This window comes from Leuciscus leuciscus (genome assembly GCF_965113295.1).
Source record: "Leuciscus leuciscus genome assembly, chromosome: 11".
Taxonomy (NCBI): domain Eukaryota; kingdom Metazoa; phylum Chordata; class Actinopteri; order Cypriniformes; family Leuciscidae; genus Leuciscus; species Leuciscus leuciscus.
The window spans coordinates 21,269,931-21,295,405 of NC_138735.1; the positions used below are offsets into that span (position 1 = coordinate 21,269,931).

Genomic DNA, 25,475 nt, shown 5'->3' on the forward strand with positions numbered 1-25,475 from the left:
TGTGGTCTAGCTAATGAACTCCTCTGTAAACTGAGAAGCATGTACTTTTCTCTGCATTTTAGAGGTCATTTGAAGTGATAACAGCTAATATTGACTTTAGTCTAAATATTAGCCAAATGCATGTTATTTGTTGCATGAGTCGTAGGATAAAGGCATGACTTATAACCCACCAACATTTAACCTAAATTATCAATCTCACCTCTGTCAGGGAGAATGGCTTTAGTTTCGGTGGCATCAATGACCATACAGGGAGGTGAATAATTTACAATACATACTGATGAATTATTAAAATATCTATTAGCGGCGCACATACTAAATAGCAGTTAGGAAGGTAATGTGAATGTTCACCTAGAGAGTTACAGATCATGTTGTCCCTGTAATAGCAGAAATGATTAGTAATCTTAATGTGAACATGATCTGTCTCTTGTGGAAAATGGCTAGCTGTCCCTAATTGCTACACATAAAAGTATAACATTGGTGAAGCTATGAATTGTTGAATCAGAAATTTTAACAGCTAACCTTCAACAATAAACACAATATGTGAATCCATAAAGGTTGAAGAATTTCAATTGATTGTTTATCTTCATGAAAACCTACACCTTGAGGACACTGGAAACGACAAAATATGTTGTTTCCAATGTCATATTATATTATATAATGTCGTCAGATATGAGAGTGTGAAAACTCTCTTGTACCTGGGTTAGGGTTAGCATTTTTAAGGAATACTTTGTGCACACAATAGTTGTTTACAGTTCCAGATGAACAGACTCTACTCTAATACATCTCTTGAACTTCTAGCCTCGAAGTGTGCCAAACTGTTGCAGTTCAAGTACATTTTTGTATCTCTGGTTTTGTTCATAAGGACATTACACCATCAGACGGATTGAAAAAAACCTGGACAATAGAGGGATACTGTAGGTCACCCATCATGTTCCAATTATTTTTATTTTTTTTGTGAAACACAAAAGGAGTTGTTATAAGGAAACACTCAAAAAGACAATATGTGAATGGGACAATATATGAATGGTGACTTAGGCTGTCAGTGCCTAACGTTATGCCTAACATATGTGTTCCACAAAAGTAATACAAGTTAAGAACAACATGATGGCGAGTAAATAATTTTTGGGGGAAACTATCCCGAATTGTAAGTAGTGTTCGGAGTTCTAATCTGCCTGAAAATATAATAAATTGTTTATTTAATACTTACAATAAAAAAAAACAAGAATTTCTGCTGCATGTCACCAAAAGAACATTACCACTGTTGCTTGCCACTACTGAAAGTAAAATTAAATATTCGTGGATCACCACTCACATATTCAAAGTTCTGTTATGAAACTCTAGAGGTGCAGCCAGGCTAATAGTTCCTTAACTCAAATGCTTGCAATCATATCATTCTCTATTGGGCACATCAGGTGCGTTTCCCGAACAACGACGTAACTCTCTGCTTAACTACCTTAGTACGATGCATCGTTGAAGAAATCAACTAGCTAGTCACGACTGTTTCCCGAAACTGTATTGTCGCAAAGGCAGCATTGTTCAACCACGTTGGTTTATGACGTCACGCACGTGGTGGAGTAATCACTTATTTTAATGAATCTGTTTGAGATCGAATTAACGCTGGATGTTTTGCTATAAATTACAGACATGGCACCCGAGGACAATTTCAAAATTTTCTCAGTTATTTTGCTTTATTTCCCGATTCAGTCATAGGCTCGTTCTTACTTAGACTGCGCACGTTCGCACATGCGCAGTCTTCAAAACGGTGCTTTAAATCTCTTGACAAACTAAAAGACGTAAATGACATTTGTGTATTATAAATAAAAGACACAGGTTGTACTGAATGTCAGCTTGCTTATTTTGCTCAAGATAAGGATTTATTGATTCCACATGTCATGCAATCTAGAAACTATGCTTCTAACCACAGGTCGAGAGCTGTCGTTCCAACCACACAAGTTTGCGATGCTGTTTGCGATTGTTCGTTGGAACAATGGAACTTGCGACCATAGTTGGCTAACCATGCTTTCGGGAAAAGATTGGTTCTTTCTGTATCAGTAGCCAATGAGCTTGCGTGCTCAACCTTCAAATACTTGGTTAGCATTTGCCTTAACATTTGCCTTAACCATGCAACGCGCTTTCAGAAACCTCCACCTTCCCAGCTGCACCTGTATCTGCTACAAATCACTCACGATTTTATCACGATTCTCTTTCATCACGGAAAAAAATTTGGAGTATTTACTTGAAAAAAGCTAGGAAACGTTTTTCACTCAGAAAATGCTAGTAAATTTACAAAGATTTGCCAAGTAAAAACCTAAACATATTTATCAGTAGCTTTAATTAGAAATCTTTAAGTTAAATTTACTTGGAATATGGAATTAAGTAAACTTTACTTAACCTAGTTAAGTGAAAATAACAAAGAAAATAAGTCCTTTTAACTTGGCTAGTAAAAGGTTGATTATTATCGATTTAGTTGAAATTTCCTTTGCATTACATTTCACTCAAACAATAATATTGAATTATACAAGTCACTTATAGTATATGCTTTACTCAGATTATCTAAGTAATTTATACTACATCATATCAGATGTTAAGCATCATGTGAATGCAAAGACCTCAATACTTGGTAGACATTACACAATGACGGTAAAATTTGATGGATCGATTTTATGTTTGAATGTGTCATTTTGAGCAGAAAATGTACTCGAAATGTCACAAAATGGCAAGTTACTAATCCTGACAACAAAAGCAATGATAAAACAGTGTAAATACAGCTGGAAACCAGTGAAAAATGAACCTCATTAATTATTCAAGGCCCAGTGCATGATGGGAACCCCAGTATCAGAAAAGTTTAGTAATTTTTACTTAATTTTATTGAGTTGATATTTACGCTTTCATTTCTACTCGCTTGAATTAAGTACTGATATGGAATTTACTTAGTTTTTTTAATTCTTGCCTGAACTAACTTTTTCATGTAAATTACATTGTTTTTTTTCAGTAGTATTTACTTCACCAAAAAATCATTTTTTACAGTGATGTTGGTTTTACTATTTTGCAAGTTAGTGAGCATTACAGCCAAACTAATTTCCCTATTTTAAAAACAAAGCCTTCCAATGTAACAAAATATGAAATAAAAAAAGAATGGCAAACAATTAGGCCAATGTGGTGCAAATAAAAACAGGCTACACAACATAATATAGCCTACAAATGAAATAAACAGGGCTTTATTTTTTTCAGCTACAGTATGTGTATTTAACAGTGGCATTCAAGAAAGAAATGAAATGAACAAATATAAAAATAAAACACTACATAGACATCACTGTATAAATTATACATTGATTCTTATTAAAGCTACTATTAAAGTTCTCAGTCAAGAGCAATGATTGATTCTCTTTGTGTTTTGTTGTTTTATTAACATTAAAGGATTAGTTTCCCCCAAAATGAAAATTGTCATAATTTAGTCTCTCAAACTGTTTTAAACCTGAATAAGTTTCTTTCTTCTGTTAAAAATAAAAGTTATTTTAAAAAATGTGGGTAACCAACCAGTTGCTGGTCCCCAGTTAGGAGTAGGATATTTTTTCCTATGGAAGTCAATGAGGACTGTTGGGGCACATTCTTCAAAATATATTCTTTCTTTTTTTTCTTTTTTTGCACAAGAAAGAAATGAATACAGGTTTGGAACAACATTAGAATGAGTGAATAATGACCGAATTTTAATTTTGGGGGGAACTATCCCTTTAAGGACAAGCAGCAGCAATGTTTACTATTGGGCTTACTGTCACTATTTTCTCTCAAATGTGTGCTTTCACTTTAGACAACCAACTGTGTTTATGTAAACCGTGTGTGTATTTGACAGTATTAGGGCAATAAGACTTGAAAGATAACTTAGTCCAGTAATCAGGCGCTGTTTGACGTTTTAGTGCATGTGTGTGCTTCGGGTGTACGCGGCAAAGCTTTAATGCACAGGAAAATAATGAACTTTTATTAACTGCAGTGTCCCGTGAGTGTAACTCTACTGCTGCGTTAACATGATGTGTGAATGTACGTTGTGTTGTACAGTAGGCTATGTTGAGACGGAGGTGCCAGAACTACGTACTAGGCTACGATATTTCTTTAAAAGCAGATCATGGAGGCATTTTAATTGTCCACGATTAAAAACCATGATATTGCTTACCCCTAATGTACGCTCTATTGTACAGCAGCAGTATGTCTTACTTGCTCACAGCAGCGTGTCATGTATTGGCAGTAGCAATAACAGCAGCAGTGTAACAAATCTATTCCGCCAAGACCAAATATAGGCCTATCAACATTATCATACCCATTACCATGGGAAACACTCTGAGAAAAAAATGACACTCAGTCAAAAAAATAAAAATAATCACATGCATTAAAGCTTTAATTTTGACAGCAATAATATACTGTGTAGTATATTAATTGTGATTAGTTATTTTTTATATATGTAAATATGCTATATTATATATGCTATATATATATATATATATATATATACACACACACACTTCCCAGGTAACAAAAAAAGACATTTCAGTAAACAAAGAAAATAGACGTCCCCTTTGCTGTTCATACATTAGGCTACATTACGAAAATTAAAAACGTGCGGAGAGCATTTAACAAAACAGTTGCTACGATGTTTTCCCAAGCAAAACAGAACGTAAAAACTAAAGCAAATGCTTTACATTCATGTAAACCCTTGTTATTATGGCGTATGAATGCTCATTTATATCTTCGCTTCCTCCCTTTTCCCTCTGTTCAGTTGCAAACTGCAAACAGTCTCCGTGCCCGAATCCGAATGCCTGCTGCTCAACAGAGCCCGCCCCTGCTTGATAGCGATTGGTTAAAACCAACTGTAGACAAACGCTATCGATTTTGATTGGATGGGTTGTTGTCAGACGCAAACGCATGAAGACTTGCGTGAAGCTACGCCTCTCCCACATGCATAGCACGATGCGATTCATGTTTGCCTCGCTCAATCAGATATTACGATTGGATGCATGTGATCAAGGGTGCAGAGAAAATGCAATTTGCAATTGGCTCATGTGCCTCAAGGAGGGGTTAATCGAGATAACCCGGAAAAGGAGGAAGAACAGCGCCTCTCAGTTCCGAGTCCGACAGTAGACTGTCAGTCTTATCATGGGTAATTATACTAAATTTATTTGCTCTAGTCAAATCTCACTTAACCAGACATTGTGACAACACATTCTATATCAAGTTGCATTTAGTTTTGTGAAGAACAGGGCATTGTTTCCTCTCCTGTCAGTCTAATATTAGATTCGTGCGTGTTATCAATGCATAAAACATGCATTAAGTGTGCACGGTCGACAAAACAACCGATACTATACTATTTTAGTGTTATTATGTTGACGTACTTAACCAAGTTGCATCACGTTTATGTTTTAAGCATTTTAAATGGCTTCATAACAACAACAACTACTACTACCATAATAATAATAATACAGTAACAACATTACTATATTTAATTATTTATTATGACAAACAGTGATTCTGATGTTATAATTAATAGTTACTTTTTTAGATCATTATGTATTAAATCCTCAAACACCACAACATCACAGATCATTTCGTGTTTCTAGTAATTTCCAGTTCATTTATATTTGGGACTGGACCAGATATGTTGATTTCAGACTAGGGAGTTCTCTACTTTGCAATTACTTTGTGCATTTTCACCAATTTGACAAATTCAGGTCTCTTTGCGCACCTAGACATCTTGTTGATTTTATATTTACTTCTTTCTTTTTCAAAAATTAAGGTTTCCGTTTTCAGTTATCAAGGTAACCTAACAAACCAGTACTGGTTACTTGGCACCACTGTCATGGATAATAATAATAATAATTAATCAACATTTAAATGAGATGTAATTTAGGATTTTTTTTTTAATAACAATAACTTTAACTAGAGTGTATAATATGAAATTATGGTTCTCATACAAGTTTTGTATGAAGTTTTAGTGCGATCAGAAATGCCGTCATGCACAGAATTAGGACAGCTGATTGCTGTGGATTTGATTGAGCTGTAAGTGGCCCATAGCACACTTAACATAATGAATGGAGTTAAAGTCAGACTGCAGTATGATCTCAGCCCAGGTCAAAAGGTTGCCTATAGATTTGTGCCAGTGTTGCATTTAAATGGATTAAGTTTTAAAATGCAGACTATATTGTTGGGTTGTTTTGCAGATGTGTTTGCAACTGAGCTTAAGTCTTTCTTCCATTTGTGGGTAAAAATGTTTTCCATATTGCTGCTTCCATGTAAACAGGGGAGGCTTTTAATATTACATTACATGACCATGCTAAGCCAAATCTGGATGAGGTGAGAAGAAAAACAATTCTGGTACATAAACATGATTTTGAGGCAGGGTTTCATGACGTGGTGTCATGGAATAAGGATGTTGTGTTTGCTGTAGCTGCTTCTACTGTTGTTGTTTTGTTTTTGTTTGTTTTTTAAATAGAAGACAAAATGTTTATGCAAATATCTCATAAAGGTGTTGAAAAATTGCAGGACAAATGTATTGAAGCGAAGATCTTTTATGTGGACACAGCAAAGCCTGACTGCCCTCTGTACACCATAATATGCATCTTCACAATTTTCTCATTTATTAACTGTTCTCTTCAGTCGTTCCTGCTGCCTCAGCCTTTAAATGTTTCATGAGTTTTTAAGCTGTTTTTTCTGCCTAACTCTATACTTAAAGCTTTAAATCTTCCACCTTCATGCTCACAAAATCGATTAATTCTTTTAAATAATTTACATTCTGTGCAAACAAGATTTAGCAAAAGCACATCTTTGTGTCAGGCCTATAGCTGCTTTAAAAGACATTTCTTAGACATTAAGTTGTGTTAGATTGTGGCTCTTGCGATTCATTGGTAATTAGAGAAATGGGTCAGCCTGATGAGACATTAGGACCAGACCTTGAACCCCAAGTGCTTTTGCAGACATTCATATTTTATGATACAGACGTAGAACAATTAGAACAGTCACAGGATGGGTATTTTAGCAGTCCTGTAATCCCATTTCAGGATGACATCACCTTTAAAATTCAGAAACTGACATACCCATCAGTGTTCATAATAAAACGGATACTTCTGGGACGGAGTTAAAAGTTGAATGCTAAATAAGGAGACTGGCTAATTCTTCTGCCAGCTGAAAATGGCACCAGAGCTCTGTAACCTTAATCGTGCAAATGATTATAAAGGAAGTGTAGGTTTAAGACAGGGGTTTTAACTGAGTGACACCTCATCTGCCACTGGAAATACAAAGTGGCAGGCTAGCTTTTTGTAAGTTAAAACGTTAAGTGAAGGATAATAAAACCCCTCTGACATGTGATTTAATTTTTAAAAAGGCACTGAAATGTTATATATACAGTATGTATGTATATCATCAAATATATGTACATGTCCAAACAAAAGTTTGTGGTCTGTATAAGATTTTTGTAAATAAATTCATACTTTTACTAAGCGAAAATGCATTAAATTGATCAAAAGTGAAAGTAAAAAGACATTTATAATGCTACAAAAGATTCTATTTCAAATAAATGTTGTTCAAATGAAAGAAAAAGTTGATAAATTTTTTTTTATTATGGTTTCCACAAAAAATATTTAGCAGCACAAAGGTTTTCAACATTGATAAAAAGAAATGTTTCTTGAGCACTAATTAAGCATAATAAAATGATTTCTGAATGTGACTGAAAACTGGAGAATATCTGAAATTCAGCTTTGCCATCACAGGAATAAATTACATTTTAAAATACATTAAAATAAAATAATAATTTAAAATTGTAGTAACATTTCACAATATTACAGTTTTTACTGTATTTTGATCAAATAAATGCCGCTTTGAGAATAGAGACTTCTCTCAAAAACATTAAAAAAAGACAGTAATATAATATAATATTATGTAAAGTAAAAGTGTGTTGCTTTTTGTTAATTCTCTGACTTAGACAGAATGTCAAAAGCAAGGTCAAGTAACCACAGGCCTCATAAAAATCTTCAGATTCCAAATTGTCCCGTCGCTGCAGGAATCTCATGGCCTACCGCGTTGTAATGCTAAGCCCAAGGTGACTCTGTGACCCAGCTTATCAGTTGCAGAACTGCAGGCCTGAGCCTCCAGTGGGCTGCCCCAGGAGAACATGTTTTATAGCCCGTGCCGGTGTCAGGCATTTGTCATTTAAGGATGCTTGTCAGGACCTTGACTTGGCTGATATAACCTTATATGCGTGTTCTCCATCCATTTTGCAGCCCGAAGATGGGCTCCATTTCCTAGAAAATTCAACTTATTTGTTGAAGTAGGGTTGATTGCGGGTCATAAATAACAAAGTGGTCTTATTGATTATAATATATAACTAATGAGAAAATCAGTTTACTTATTGTGTCCTATTGTTCATTCAGACTGATATTGTTTTAGTTAGGCCACGTTCTCATTGGCTATTTGTCAAGGATGTTTTTTTCTATCGCACTGTAAACGTGTATGAATCACTGCGCTCCATGTAGGCCAGGTCTTCTGATTACAACAGAGGTAAACACAGCCATTGATTACGAATTTGGCCGATTACATAAGAAGCATAGATTTTCAGCTCTCCGGTTAAAGCCCTGTACATTCAAATGCTTAATTTTTATAGGCAGTGCACATTGACAAAAGTGTCTAGTTGTTATATATTTGGCAAGTACTGTGAGTCTGAGAGAAGATGTCAATAGTAATCCTGATATTGATAGCAGTCCTATAAGAGATGTTACTTGCCCGAGCTAACATCTATGTGATCCTCTAAATCATAATTACATTACTATTGACAGGCCCTTGACAATAGTCACATTACTATTGATAGGTTGCTGTCAATATTATGTTCTCAAATAAAACATATTCATTCATAACTTGTAAACTGTTCAATAAAAGCCTATGACGAGAACATGGAAAAGCAGTATCCCCAGAGTGGCCTGCCGCAATGATTTGTCTCACCTGGGCGAGTGCCGTCGTGCTGTGAAGGTTTTTTTTTCTTTTTTTTCCCCTTAGCTGAGAAACTGTTGAGCTGCTCTGTAAACCTACAGTAGACACATTTGATACATAATCAGTGGCCCAAAAGTGGAAGTTTCTTTATTATACAATAAACGTAACTACAGTTTCCAACATCTGTTTAAAGCAGATAATTTTTCAACTGATTCATGAACATCTTGCATCTTTTTTTATTGTCCATTTCAGTTTCATTCCTAAATGGGTGAAGGTTTTAGGCACAGATGAACCTAAAGTATTGAAAAAAAGAGTTGGACATGTTTTCAACTATTTTTATAAGCCAATTTATTGCAGATATTGTCCAAATCCAGTCCTAAGCTAAGAGGTGGTCACCGCAGCCCCTGGCGCTCATTTTTTAACCATTGCGTTTAAAGAGATAAACTCAACCCGATACAAACGCATTCCATGAAAAATTGCCAAACGTCACAGTTCTTAGATCCCTTATAAAAAGCCGTCAAAGTAAAGTAGTTCCACATAGCGGATGTTTACTGCCTTTCCAAGCCTGTGCTGTTGGGATAATCTCCTGTGATGTGATTTGTCCTCAGACTGAATCTCGAGAGGGAACAGCGTAAGACCTCCTGTGCCTCTGCCCTGCACAGCTAAAAGGGAATTTAGGATGGGTTTTACATGTGAAAAGTGATTTCAACTGAAATGCAAAAATGCATAACCATTTGCTTCTTCTGCTTGTAGCTGGAGCTGGAGGTGACAAGCCTTTCGCCAAGGCCAGCCCAAGCCCTTTATCTCGGGTTTTGAGAATCAGTCAGCTGGATGCTTTTGAACTGGATGGTGCACTGGAACAGCTTGTTTGGTCACAGTTCACCCAATGTTTCCAGCATTTCAAGCCTGGGCTTTTAACCCCTGTGGAACCAGAACTCAAGGCCCTTCTCCAGCTCCTCCTGTGGAGGTTCACAGTCTACTCCAACAGCGCCACCGTGGGCCAGTCACTGCTCAACATCCGGTATAAGAACACTCTGATCCCGGGAGAGAAGTACCGGCCCATGAGCCGACCGCAGAAGTTTTGGTTCGCTTTGCTGACTGTAGGTGAAAAGTGGATGAGGGAACGCTCCAACAGCTTGTTCCTCAACCACCCTGCAGAGTCCAATGCACGCAAGGCCCGCAAGATACTCACCATCTTGACAGGCCTCACCAAATTGGCCAGCCTGGTCAACTTCCTGCTTTTCCTCCAAAGAGGAACCTGTCCGACCCTTACCGAAAGGTTGTTGGGAGTGCAGCCCGTCTTCAGTCGACCCCAGGGCCCACGAGACATCAACTTCCAGTTCTTGAACCGGGAGCTATTGTGGCACGGCTTTGCAGAGTTCCTCATCTTCCTGCTGCCCCTCGTAAATGTGTGGAAGCTGAAGGCCAGCGTCACCGCTCTGTTCTCCCCTCTGAATGACCTGAGGGGAACGAAGGGTTCGGATGACACTTACTGCACAGAGTGCGCCGTCTGCGGGGAGTGGCCCACAATGCCCCATTCCATCGGCTGCAACCACGTGTTCTGCTACTACTGCCTCAAGAGCCACACAATCGCTGATGTCTGCTTTACCTGCCCCAAATGTGCCACCAAGGCGGGAACTATAGAGCCAGTCAGGATTCACATAGGAACGGAGCTGCATCAGAGTTGAGACTGTTCCTCAAACAGCCTGCTGATTGACTTGAGATACACAGACTGCAGTTTGAGTTTATCACAGAGATTGGTTGATGAAAGCATATGGCTTATGCTTCTTTTTTTTCCTGAAATGAGAGCATTTGTTGCCATGAATCATGCAGAATTTTGTACAAAGAGACAAACTTAATGATGTAAAATTCTAAAACAACATCATTTCATTTGTGTCTAATTTATTCGGCCTCATTAAAGTTTGATAGAGATTGTGTATCAGAGGTCCACTTTTCTGCATTCTTGGATTGAGCGCCGAGCAAATGAATAAACATCAAAACAAGCCTTTGCTCAACTGCCTGCACGATCCAATTCCCCTCATCCCCTATGAAGAGAGAAATTTGCACAAGATCAAGGAGAGGCCATGATAGCACCAGGGGGTAGTTGACTTGGATGCAGATTGACAGACATCCCATCATAATCTCCATGGCCCTTCTTAATACGCCAGTAAACTGTAACAAACCAGAGTAGGACCGATGCAAGTTTTCGGGCATATTATGCTTTAAGCCTAATAATGACTGCAAAGATGGGTATTTATTCAGCTGTTAACTTTCTCCAGTGAGCCATGCCTCAGGCCAAAACACATCCAAATGGACTCAGACCTGCTGGAAACTCGCACTTTTTTCCCCCAGACCACATTGCCTTAATTGCCCATTGTGAAGGCAATCAGTCACTTCTCTGGGCACGAGGGGTCTAGTGGTTTGCAAGATTTTGTCATTTTTTTGTAAATCGCTACTCTCAAGTTTGCTGTGACAAAGAATTGAAAATTGGGACATGGCACACCGGTCTGCCCTCATGTGGGTCCATTGACATTATTATGCGTATAGACGAATACTCAGGACCACCAAGAAGTACAGCTCTCACTATAAGCAGAACTATCCAAGTTTACTTGTGCACTGGGTTAGCAATGTTAAAAATATGTTTAATGTGCAAAAGCGAATGTTTATACCCTTTGTTTTGTTTCAGAGGATTAAAGGAATTTGCCGCCACTGTTCTGGAAATGTTCAGTAATGGTTGCCAATTTACAATATACACAACATATGGTTCTGGTGTTTTTCACATAGATCGGGTCCAGAGAACATCTGTCCTTCAAAATACATTTGTATAATGACTTCAAAAGCATCCAAATATAATCTCGTAAAACACTTCATACCAGACATGATAGATTATTGAATTGTATATTGATGTGGTTGCAACAAATGAGATTAGATTGTTGTTAAACTATTAATATATTTGCTGAATAGATAGATATTTTTTCTAAGCAATATCATATATACATATATGTTCTTTTTTTAGGGCTGTGCAACGATTAATTAAAGCAAAATTTAGCATTTAACTCGCTGTGAAGATTTGTAAACTATATAACTTTGTAAAATACACTATATATAAAAAAATTAGGGCTGTGCAACGATTAACCGCATCCAAAATAAAAGTATGTGTACATAATATATGTGTGTGTACTGTGTATAATTATATATATATATATATATATATATATATATATATACACACTTACATGTATATATTTAAGATTTTTTTTATTAATATATAAAATATTTATATATAATATAAATTATGTATAAATATATATACAGTATATACATGCAAATATTTCTTATATACATGCATATGTGTGTATTTATATATACAAAATAATTACACACAGTACACATTATGTAAACACAAACTTTTATTTTGGATGCGATTAATCGTTGCACAGCCCTAATTTTTTATATATATATATAGTGTATTTTGCAAAGAAATGCAAAAAACACCACATCTAAAAAGTCAGCCCTCATTTTGCACTTTATCTTCTCCAAATCTCATTTACACTCAGGGTTGCACTGTCTCCAATCAGCAATAAAATCTGCAGGCTTTGACACCATTTACTTTGGCAATGGCCAACGTATTTTTTTTTATACACATGTTGGGTGTTACAGTAGACAAGGCCAGTTTCACACTTTGATGAGTGATCCTGCTCATTACAATCAACACATTCTTGATCCTTTGATGTCGGGTATTGAGTTCTCTGATTAACAGGTTTGCATTTAAAGAGCTTTATTTTAGACCGTAATGCTTGTACTTACCCTTTGCCTAATTAAATAGTAGTATATAGCATTCCAACAGACGTATTCCATTTTATATCTGGGTTTAAATACAGCGACTGTTTGGGAGTTTGTTTTTGTGTGTGCTAGTCTGTGAAAGGCAAAAGTCATTAAAACAAATAAAACATCTGAGATAAAATACTTCAAGCAGTTCATTGCCATGTGTTGCTATCCGCTCTAGACTCCTAGCTAAATGTTATCACCTAAAGTTCATGGTTAAAAAGCAAATCTAGCACAGCTACCGGACAAACTTGTCAACGGTGGCCAATTATCTGTGTTTCTTCACTGTTGGAAGGGCATTTGCACTCTAAACCGGGAATATGGGGAATCAATGAGACTAAAAAAAAGATAGATTTTTTGACACCCACTGATTTCTCAACATAAACGGTTCGCTTCGGACCAGCGGAACAAACAGCGATCGGTATCTCTTGCTATAATTGACCCAGTTTCTCGCTACAGTCAAACTTCCAAACACATTGCAGGATACATTTATATACATAATTGCTTTAAATGCATTGATTTATTACCATAAAGCCTGCATATGGACAGTGTTTTTTGGCCTTATGGACCATGAGAAATGAAAATATATACTTTTTAAACTATGATAAAATGGTAACACTTTACAATAAGGTACATTAGTTAACATGAACTAATATTGAACTGCACTTCTACAGCATTTATAAATCTTTGTTAATTTCAACATTTACTAATACATTATTAAAATCAAAAGTTGTATTTGTCAACATTAGTTAATGCACTGTGAACTAACATGAACAAACAATGAACAGCTGGATTTTTATTAACTAACGTTAAGTAAGGGAGAATGTCCATCCAGCCAGTTGTTGTCTCAGAATAAACCCTGACAGGGTGATCAGGGCGCTCAGAGGAGTTAGCGAGCGCAGCAAGTTCAAACTAGCCGGACATTTAAGGGATACGGTACAGTCACACCACTTATTACACAGCATTTCGCTACATAATTATGGGGATAAGAGATTTTGTTTTCAGATGAAACTGTTTTAAAATCATACCCGTTTGTCATCTTATAATCTGACAATAGTCACAAAATGGCAGCAGATGCGTTTAAACGAGAGAGTAAGTCCACGATACTGGATGACATCATTAAATAACTGTACACAAAAGAGTTTTAATATTTTATTAGCCCACCAAGCATAAAACTTCCACACATAAAAAAACATTCCTAACCAGCAAATGAGCCGTGTTATCTGTTTTCAGCGGTTGTTATCAGGGAATAACATACAGTACCGCTGGAAGGCACGATTGACCAATCAGAATCAGAATAACAAAAATGAACAAATACAGTAACAAATGTATTGCTCATGGTTAGTTCATGTTAGCTAATACATTTACTAATGTTAACAAATAAAACCTTATTGTAAAGTGTTACCGAACAAATAATAAGTTCCCAATTTTCCCAAATATTTCATCAAACTATTGTGACTATTGATCATTTTGACAATTTTGAAATGATTTATCTTTTTTTAGATTAGATTAGATTTTTTAGATTGTAAATATTTTCCATGATTTTCTTTTCTTTTTTTTTTATGACCGAAAGCCTCGGACAGGGGTAGGAGGGCAACAAAGTTTATATATATATAAGGTATGTGAAAACCAGCAGACCAGTAATTAAATAATAAAATAAAGGCATGGTTTCCAATATAAAATAAAAAGTTGTGAGTTTTCATAAAACATGAAAGTGCCTAGAGTTAAAGAAGGGCCCTTTAACGGACGAGCTCAACGGCATGTCTTCTCAATCTTTCTCACAGGGCCTCTCAATTCCAGGTTGATGCTAATGAATGCAAGTCTGCCACTGACATTATCTGCTGGTAACGTCTGAGGTGGAGGGAATGAGTTTGGCACGGTAAGTGATAGCCTCGCTGACTCCTGTGGAGAACTACAAAGACAGACTGCATGCCTGGAAGGAAAAGCCAATACCTGTGTGCCTCCACAGGCCCTCCGTTCATTGGCTGTGCCGGACTAGTGTGGCTTAAAGAGAGAATGAACGACAACGAGGAATTAAGGGGGATTATGGGCCAGTCTGCGCTGTAATGAGCCTGAGGTGAGGTGGGTTCTAGCCAAAGTCTGAGCAGGCCTCTCATTGATGTCTACTACACACAAAATTGCAAATAATCTGCAGACATCCTTCCAGATGTCCCCTTGAATTTCCTGCGGCTTAAGACAAATCGAAAGTGCTTTGAAAGTTTTGATAATCAAATAGCAAGTTTGATTGAAACCTTGCACATGGAAAAATGTAGCGTGCGGCCATCTAAAGATGTTTAACTTGTGCCCTAGTGACAGTCATCCCATCTCAAGGGAATTTTACAGGGATTCAGGGTAGAATGATACCTTCTCTCTCCAGACAGTTATCTAGTAATAAAAGACTGAATTTCAGCATATTGGAATATAGCAATATTTTAGATTTTTTTCAATTCAATTTTCAATACAGTAAAACTTTAATATTGTGAAATATTACAATTTAAAATAACTTTTCTATTTTAATGCATTTTAAAATGTAATTAATACCCGTGATGGCACAGCTGAATTTTCAGCATCATTACTCCAGTCTTAAGAGTCACATGATCCTTCAGAAAGCATTCTAATAAACTGATTTGATGCTCACGAAACATTTATAATTATTATCATTGTTGAAGAGTTTCTTAGTGGGAACCGTTATAGGTTGTTGTTGTTGTTTTTTTCTCTTTCTCTCAGGTATCTTTGTGAATAGAAAGTTAAATAACAGCATTTATTTGAGATACATTTTTGGGGGGATATATACAGTACATACAGTATATACATGCATACAGAATTGCGTAATGACAGTGGCAGAGAAGAGGAGCACAAATTATAGTTTAGATGCTCGCTGAAAATAGGCTGAAACCTCTAATGTGCAAATCAAAGGTGATGAAAACATACAGCATACAGATGTTCATTTCAATACAGCTGGCCAAGAAAATCATTTCCCCCCCGTTCCCATGGAAACCATACTGCAAAAGGTGTCTGTCTGTGAACTCCAGCTGGAAATCACAGAACCAGACATGTCTGTGAAGATTAACCTCAGCAACAGAATTTGTTCTGTTTGCAAATTCCCCCCGAAACATGGAAGTACTGATCAGCAGGAGTAGAAGGGAAATTGATTTTCATGCATGTTATCATTTCTTTTTACAGCAGTAACTTTCTCCTGCTTTGCTGTCGCTGTATTCAATTTGCCTGCATTATTTACTGAACTTTTTTAATTTATTTTTTAGCTTTTGTGAAACAAAGCTCGTATACATGATTAGAAAATTCCACACATTTCCGTGTTGAAAAGACATACCTTTCCATGCTTTTCCCTCCACCAAAGAGGTCATTGTCAACCCACCTAAATGAAAGTCAACTCTAAGATATCTTTCAATCTGAAAGCAGGGACTTGTTCTTAAAAGACTGGTGACACTGCAGTTGTATGAGGACGGACTGCCCTCTATATGCCCCGGCTGATTGCTTTGCATTCACAACAGCTGTGGCTCCGCAGCAATTTCCAATCGTGCATTATCTTTTCTGCTCAAACATTTGAAAAGGCAAAATTATTCCTCCTGAAACACATTCTATTTTGTTAAAAACAGATGCTGGATTTTTTAGGCATCTGTGTGTTATTTGTTCAGTTTGAATAAACATCATACACTAATTTACAACAGAACCTCATCATCGTGAACAAATTATAAATATGTAGATTTTAAATAATTTTAATAACCTTTCATCATGAAACTACTGGTATATATATATATATATATAGGTAAATTTATGCAAGAATATTACAACCATCAATCCATCCATCCATCCATCCATCCATCCATCTATCTATCTATCTATCTATCTATCTCTATATCTATTTATTTATCTAATCATGAACAAATTATAAATATGTAGATTTTAAATCATTTTAATAACCTTTCATCATGAAACTACTGATATATATATATATATATATATATATATATATATATATATATATATATATATATATATATATAGGTAAATTTATGCAAGAATATTACAACCATCCATCAATCCATCCATCCATCCATCCATCCATCCATCCATCCATCCATCCATCCATCCATCTATCTATCTATCTATCTATCTATCTATCTATCTATCTATCATCTATCTATCTATCTATCATCTATCTATCTATCTATCTATTTATCTATTTATCTATCTAATCATGAACAAATTATAAATATGTAGATTTTAAATAATTTTAATAACCTTTCATCATGAAACTACTGATATATATATATATATATATATATATATATATATATATATATATATATATATATATATATATATATAGGTAAATTTATGCAAGAATATTACATCCATCCATCCATCCATCCATCCATCCATCCATCCATCCATCCATCTATCTATCTATCCATCTATCTATCTATCTATCTATCTATCTATCTATCTATCTATCTATCTATCTATCTATCTATCTATCTATCTATCTATCTATCATCTATCTATCTATCTATTTATCTATCTAATCATGAACAAATTATAAATATGTAGATTTTAAATAATTTTAATAACCTTTCATCATGAAACTACTGGTATATATATATATATATATATATATATATATATATATATATATATATATATGTAAATTTATGCAAGAATATTACAACCATCCATCCATCCATCTATCTATCTATCTATCTCTATATCTATATCTATAGAGAGAGAGAGAGAGAGAGAGAGAGAGAGAGAGAGAGAGAGAGAGAGAGAGAGGTAACTTTATGCAAGAATATTACAACCATCTATCTATCTATCATCTTTTTATCCATCTTATCATGATGAATAAATTATAAACATGTAGATTTTAAATGATGCACATTTTTGTAATAAGGTTTCATATATATATATATGAATATGAATCACATATATATATACAATATAAATGATCAGTTACAAATATATACATATACATATCAAAATAATGCTTTCTATCTTCCAGCACAAAGCGTCTGATGTTGATGGTTGCTCAAAAATCTTGCTGAAACATATTTTTGTGCATGCATTTCTATCTCACAGCGGTGTTAGAGTTGCATCGCTGCATGTATTTATGTATTTATCCATTGAGAGGCACACAGCATGACCTACAGCCCCGCTCAGAGCATCTTGGGGGCTGGTATTCCCCCCGGGCCTCTCATCTTTTACTGTGCTGTGACAGAAAATGGAGGCAGCGAGCGCAGAGTGCTGCATTAAAAACCCTTTACCCATTGGTGATTTATAAGCGTCCACCCACCCAAGCCCACAACGCCACACCATCTTTCCTGCAAGAGGCCATTTGTGAATCTCAGCTCCGGGGGGGTCGGGTGCTTCATCACAAAGACCCAACTTCACCATGAGACGGTTGCACGTCTAATTTAGCATTTTAATAGTTATTCTCACCTATTCAATGGTGATGCAGCGTCGGTGAAGTAGCTGAGCAAGACGAAGTAGTACAATTATATAATATCCTCTCGTTGACACCAGGTAGTCCTGACAATGAATATTTGAATATGGCAATAGCAGAGATGAGGAAAGAACCAGGTATGTTTTTCATTGAACAACTGCACCAGGTAGAGTCTCAGGTCACCAGAAAAAAAGAGGAAAAAAGTAACTCTCCAGAGATGGACTGGGCTCTGTGTCCTTCCTTGAGATGGGCCAAAATAAAGGAAACATTTATTCATACTAATTCTGAATCAATGGGGTTTGTTTCCCAAAAGCATTGTTGGCCAACTATGCTCGCAAGTTCTGTTGAACTCTGTTGGTAACGACGTATGCACCAAATCAGCATATTAGAATGATTTCTGAAGGATCATGTGACACTGAAGACAATTCAGCTTGGCCATCTCAGTAATAAATTATATTTTTAAATAAATATGTAATCAGTTCCTATAAAAAAAAAATAGGTACCATACTTTTTTCAAAAACAAAGAATATTTGCTGAATTTTATTTATTTGTGTATTAATTTTATATATTTTAATACACACACACAAATTTATATATATATATATATATATATATATATATATATATATATATATATATATATATATATAAAAATCAAGTCTGACATTTGATTAAACAAACAAGGAATGTTGTTTGGTTATATAAGATGTGCAGTTGTGTCATCTAAAGTGTGCATTGTGCTGAAGCTGTAACACACACACAGAGAGAAGAAAATAATGAAGATGATGCAAACTGGAAAAGATTTGAGGGTTTTGTGAAGGGTTGTTATGGCGATCAGTGGCGAATGTGCTGGCTTGATGTCTACATGATCAGGCCAGGCCACAGACAGGCTAACGAGTGTATGACGTTACACGTGATTCTCTGAATAAACACAGCAAAAGTGTTACAAGCATCCGTTTCATCATGAATCGTCTTCCATATAATGATTAAGGATATGTTTTAAGGGTAAATGTCAACAAATGACCATGAACAAAATTGGACAAAATAATGACTCCTAAACATACACACACATCAAGAGTCCTATTAGCTTACATTCATTCAATGGACAGTCTGGGATCAATAAGAAATGAACAGCAAACTTAAAGCCCCCTGCAGTCAATAATTGTATCCCTTAAAACTAATCTTTGATTACCAAAATTACATTTAAATGTAAAAGTTTTTTTTTTTTTCCATGCTTTAAAATAGCTTGAATGTACTGTACCTCTTCACCCTTGCTTCATTTAGTATACGCCGTTCTATGTATATGCAAATTAGCCCCGCCTCCACTCACTCACACCAGCTCAGAGATCCACTCGTTGACGATCACACGTTGACCTGATTGGTTACAAGGTAGTTTGTGACGTCAGAAACACCAGCGACTTCAAACCGTGTTTTTGAGACTATCTTTGGTTGACTGCAGTTTTAAGGAGAAAATACTCAGCAATGGAGTTGACACAGTTGAATTTGCACATGGTTTGTCTTAAAGCATATTAAAAACACCAAATATGCATATAAACAACATAAAAACTTGATTTTCACCACAGGGGGACTTCACCGATTGACCGATTCCTGGACAAACTATTTGTGGTTATAACAGATGTTTTTATATACAGTATATATATATATATATATATATATATATATATATATATATATATATTAAAGTAACACCAATTAATGAAAGTTTAATTGTTAATGTTTGACAAAGATTGTGACAATAACCAAATATACATATTATGGGGAAAATGCAAATACTGTCTGCATTTATGCTTGAATAAAGGTCCTTAATGTCATCATTTGAGCTCTGACCTGTGATTTCCCCTTCTCAGATCTGATAAACCTTTTGAGTGGTAAACAGGTTAGAGGGCAAAATGCATGTAATCCAAGTCCCATGTTTGGAAATGAGAGGGTCTTTTGTGTAGCACAGGCGTGCGATGCACTGCTTTTGTAATTTACATATGGCTGTGCTCTTTGTAAGTATGCAGGGAGGACTCAGACAGGCACTGCCAAAACACACAACCGCTCTCGGAGAATACAATGGCTGGCCTCTTGTTCAACATCTTTGCAATGAATAAATGAATAATGTTGCACCAGAAGAAATCTGCAACAGGCATGCAGGACTCTGATATTCAGAGTTCGAATATGCATAACACGGAAATGTTTTGTGTTGTACAATGAATGGCGGAGATAGAATGTTGGCTTCAGACTATCTACTGTAAACATCTTTTAGTAAGTCATTTAAATGATTAAAACAAACAAGCAATCATAAATATATTGTTGACCTGTGACATTGACAGACTAACAACATACTGTCATTTAAAAAAAAAAAAATATATATATATGTATTTATTTTATTTATACATGTGTATTTATTTATTTTATATATGTATTATTTACAACATAACCTGTGAGCTGCATCATCATAAACAAATATGTAGATTCTAAATGATGGACATTTTTGTAATAAGCTTTCATTTCATATTTAAAAGAACTGTTTTCTATTTGAATATACTTTAAAATAATTTATTTCTGTGATGCAAAGCTGAATTTTCAGCATCATTACTCCAGTCTTCAGTGTCACATGATCCTTCAGAAATCATTCTTTCTAATATGCTGATTTGATACTTGTACAGCTTAATATTTTTGTGGAACCTGTGATACTTTTTCAGGATTAATTGATGAAAGTTAAAAAGAACATAATTGATTCAAATTACAAATAATTTCTAACAATATAAATCTTTACTATCACTTTTTTTTTTTTATTTAACATCCTTGCTGAATAAAAGTATTCATTTCTTTCAAAAAAAAGAAAGAAAAAAATTACTGACCCAAACTTTTTAACGGTATAGTGTATATTGTTACAAAAGATTTCTATTATAAATGCTGTTCTTTTTTTCTTTTTTTAAATTTTTTTTTTATTCATCAAAGAATCCTAAAAACAGTCTCACAGATTATAAAAATATATATATATATATTAAGCAGCACAACTGTTTCCAACATTGATAATAAATCAGCATATTAGAATGATTTCTGAAGGATCATGCGACACTGAAGACTGGGGTAACGTCTGATGAAAATTCAGCTTTGCATCACAGAAATAAATTATATTTTAAACTATATTAAATAGACAACCATTATTTTAAATTATATGAATATCTTACAATATTACTGTTTTTTTCTGTATTATTATTATTATTATTATTTTTCAAAGAAATACAGGCTTGAGCATAAGAGACTTCTTTCAAAAACATAAAAAATAGTAATGCTTCCAAAATTTTGACTGGTAGGCTACTGTATATACACTACCGTTCAAAAGTTTGGGGTCAGTAAGATTTTTTAATGTTTTTAAAAGAAGTATCTTCTGCTCACCAAGGCTGCATTTATTTGATAAAAAACAATTAAAAAAACAGTAATATTGTGAAATATTATGACAATTTAAAATGACTGTTTTCTATTTTAATATATTTTAAACTGTAATTTATTCCTGTGATCAAAGCTGAATTTTCAGCATCATTACTCCAGTCTTCAGTGTCACATGATCCTTCAGAAAATCATTCTAATATGCTGATTTGATGTTCAAGAAACATTCATTATTATTATCAATGTTGTAAACAGTTGTCAAAATTCTTTGATGAATAGAAAGTTCAAAAGAACAGCATTTATTTCAAATAGAATATTTTCTAACATTATAAATGTCTTTACTGTAACTTTTGATCAGTTTAACTCATCCTTGATGAATAAAAGTATTGATTTATTTTATTTATTTCCCCCCGAAATAAAATTTAAATTCTTATTGACCCCAAACTTTTGAACGGTAGTGTTATTATCACCAAGAGTCTGAAACAACTGAAATGGTCAATGAATAAATGAATATAGTTTCTGTTTAATAGAACAAAGAAAGACTGGCTGCGGTTAAAAAAGAACCCCTGATCACCTTTACATCATTCACTCATAATGTCAGCTCTATTTCTGAAAGCGTCCAAGCGCTCATAAAAATTCAGACCTCTGCTTAAATTCTTTTTAAATTGTATTTAACGAGTAATGAAACATGACATGTTTACTGCGGTTGCCATAGTGTTGTTACCCGTGTAAGAAACAATTAAATATGAATATTGTATAATGCAGAGTCTCAACCTCAATTCATGGCGGTCCCAGCGGAACATGTGCTGGAAGTAAATTAAGAGAAGGATTTAGGTTTTGGCCTTGCTTCCCTCGAGCAGACATTGTGAAGAAAAGCAAATCCAAACTGCTTTACATTAATATTTACAGTAATGCTCTTAGCAGACACTCTCTGACCAAAAGAGACTTTCAAGAAGTTTCTACAATCCCTTAGAAGTAAAGACAGATTTCAAAAGTCAATAAATCAGTGACGAAAGTGACATTTTAATGAATTAACTCTCAAAAACTGTTCACCACTACTTGACACTTGCTTTTACTTCAAATAAACTTCATGTTTATGCATTTGCTTGAAGCACAAATGTGCGTATATAGATATACTGCTGTGTGTTGGTGCATTTCAACTTTTATCTGTCCATTTAAATCATAGTGAGCAGGACAAAGTTCATGTAATATTTCACTTTAGTCACCACCCAGACCTTTATGACATCACAAACAGGGTTTGTAAACAAAAACAAACAAAAAAAGATTAGCAAATATTCATCTCTATAGTGGATGTTTACATTGTTGTCCTCGTGATTATATAAAAACGGACATTTGTTTTTGCATCTCACTGTCTATGCATCTCGAACAGATTTTGCGTAACTCAAACAGACTTAAGGTTTGACGGGTTTGACAAAGCATCTGCTATTTCAGCCTGCCCTCCCTTACACAGCTGAAATATCCACGACAGTTTGTTGATTTAAGGAACATAAAAGCTGAAAGTTAGAAAAGCCGCTTTCCTATTCAGCAATCTGAAGAGTGAACTTTGAGGAAGAAAACACATGCAGTCTGAAGCATAACAGGCATTTTATATAACAAAAACTGGAACTTTATGCACAATTCCGAAAGCTAACAAAAAGAAAAGAAAAGATGTGTCTTTTGTAATATCAAATCTAAAAAAACGCCTTGCTGTTCTTTAAACATCGTCAATGCCTCAGGTGTTCAACAATTCACGGTGTTTCTTTAGATGTATGGCCTCAACTAAAATGCATTGAACATCAGCAGAGAAGTATTGTTTTGTTTGGGAGAAGGAAATAAGACATTTCTCTGTGAGGGATGGTATCATACAACTAGTTTTATCTGTCTTAAGCAATAGTGTCTCCCAACCTTCATCTCAAGCCATCTGGGAGGTGTGGTTTTCTGAGCATATCAGAAAACATAACAGAACAATCTGCCTGGGAAGTCCCAGTGGGTTCCATACAGCATCTTTTTTGCGAGCATTTGTTTCAGAGGTGTAGCTCTCTGGCTTATTTAGACATCTCCCAGGTCTCCTTACTCTCCCATTCCTCAGATACTCGTGTTTGTTGAGCATATCGCCTACATGGATGGATATTGGCAATGTTAGGAGCTTATTTCACTCTCAGGATGGAATAATTCTTTTATCTCTTCAGCTTTCCTTCATATGTGTCCGCTGTGTGCTGTTGGGGGGATATTATATATAGTTTGAAGTCTCAATGAGTTCTCTCTTATCAGCTTTAATCCTGTTTTTATCTGGCCTTTTTTGCATTAATGCAAGAGGACGGTAAAAAGTGAAAATAACATATTTGATAACTAGAGAATTTTGAGATTTGGACTCAAACTTGCGACCTTGCGAGAACACAATAACTTCATGTTGCGAACACTATTTCGCTATTGCTGTTATTCGTCTTCTAAAAAAGAAAAGGTTAAACTTATGGTTAACTTTTAGCTTCTTTGTGACTTAACTAAACATTTATTAGAAAATACATATTTTGAATTGAACATCTTATAGCTGCTTAAGTCAGCCACAAATTCACTTCTGATGAATGCAAATTGGAATTAGAGAACTGATCTATCTCTGTGTCGCAAATGCAGAAATGTTCTATTAATACAAGGCCTCTAGTCAGGCCAGCATAAATTATTAGCAATTTTGTTCCTCGAATGTGAACACACACATCTGGTGGGACTGCTCAGGTGCACATGGTAAATGAAGCACAGGTGGAGGGAACTGAGCTAGTTTATGAATCAAAGAACAAACTAAAATAGCTCTTGTGATCACTGCTGAGAGTAGGAGATTAAAAAAGAGGAAAGATTAAAGGAGGACATAATATAGAAATCTATGAAAAAACAAGCATGTAAGAAAACAAATAGAGGGGGAAAAAAAGGATTGATGGATGGATGGATGGATAGGGTGGACTTGATTTCACCAAGTACAATATGTTCCTGAATCAACATTCCAATCAACCAATCAGATTTGAGGGACAAGTCATGGGTAGGGTTAGATTTTCGGACAGGAATGTTGTTCCAGAATCAATAAAATATGTTGATCAAGGAACGTCTTACTTGGAAAAATGACGATAGATAGATTAGATAGATGGATAGACAGACAGACAGATAGATAGATAGATAGATTCTAGATAAATAATGTAGATAGATGATAGACAGATTCTAGATAGATAGATAGACATGGACAGACAGATGTTTTTGGCACCAATGTGTATTCTACGTAATGTTTCTAAGCTTATTTTCAATGTAAATAAATCACAAATTATGGGATGATGCATTTTCTTGGGATAATATAATATTTGCTACAGTAAATTAGGAATCGTGCAGGAATGATTCATTCCCATGTGCAGAATTTAATTATAATTGAATCCGTTTAATATAAAAGACCTGAGTTCAGGGACTAAATACAGGAATTAGTATTCTACACTTGGGATTTCATTGGCAAGAGAGACAAAGATCCAATCACTTTTTATTCAGTTTACTGTCCCCAGACCCAACAAATGGCTTGAGAAAATATCAACCGTAAATGTGTCAATAAACATTAGCATGCGACACATCAGCTGCATATCATCTCTTCGACTGTATAAGAAATACCATTAGATGCCAGGCATCCCGTATGGACAGATTTAATTGGCTGTTTGGCTGATGTGATAAGTATTTGAAGAAATATCAATGCATTTGAATAAATGAAATACTATTCAATAGTCATCTTAAACACTTTCAGATGTCTAACAATACAGTATTTTAGTGACAATTATTTGCTCCGAATAGCTTTTATGAGGAC

General features: G+C 35.1%; 1 protein-coding gene and 1 long non-coding RNA gene across 2 annotated transcripts in view; both read left to right on the top strand.

The window, feature by feature from the left end:
• LOC309509781 overlaps positions 1-25,475 on the top strand; it is a 667,378-nt gene that overhangs the window by 408,855 nt on the left and 233,048 nt on the right. The window lies entirely within an intron of this gene.
• Positions 4,955-11,678, top strand: pex2 (peroxisomal biogenesis factor 2). Its single transcript, XM_082183637.1, has 2 exons — positions 4,955-5,149; positions 9,718-11,678. The coding sequence occupies exons 1-2, from the start codon at positions 5,146-5,148 to the stop codon at positions 10,650-10,652; spliced, it is 939 nt and encodes a 312-aa protein (XP_082039763.1). The 5' UTR covers positions 4,955-5,145; the 3' UTR covers positions 10,653-11,678.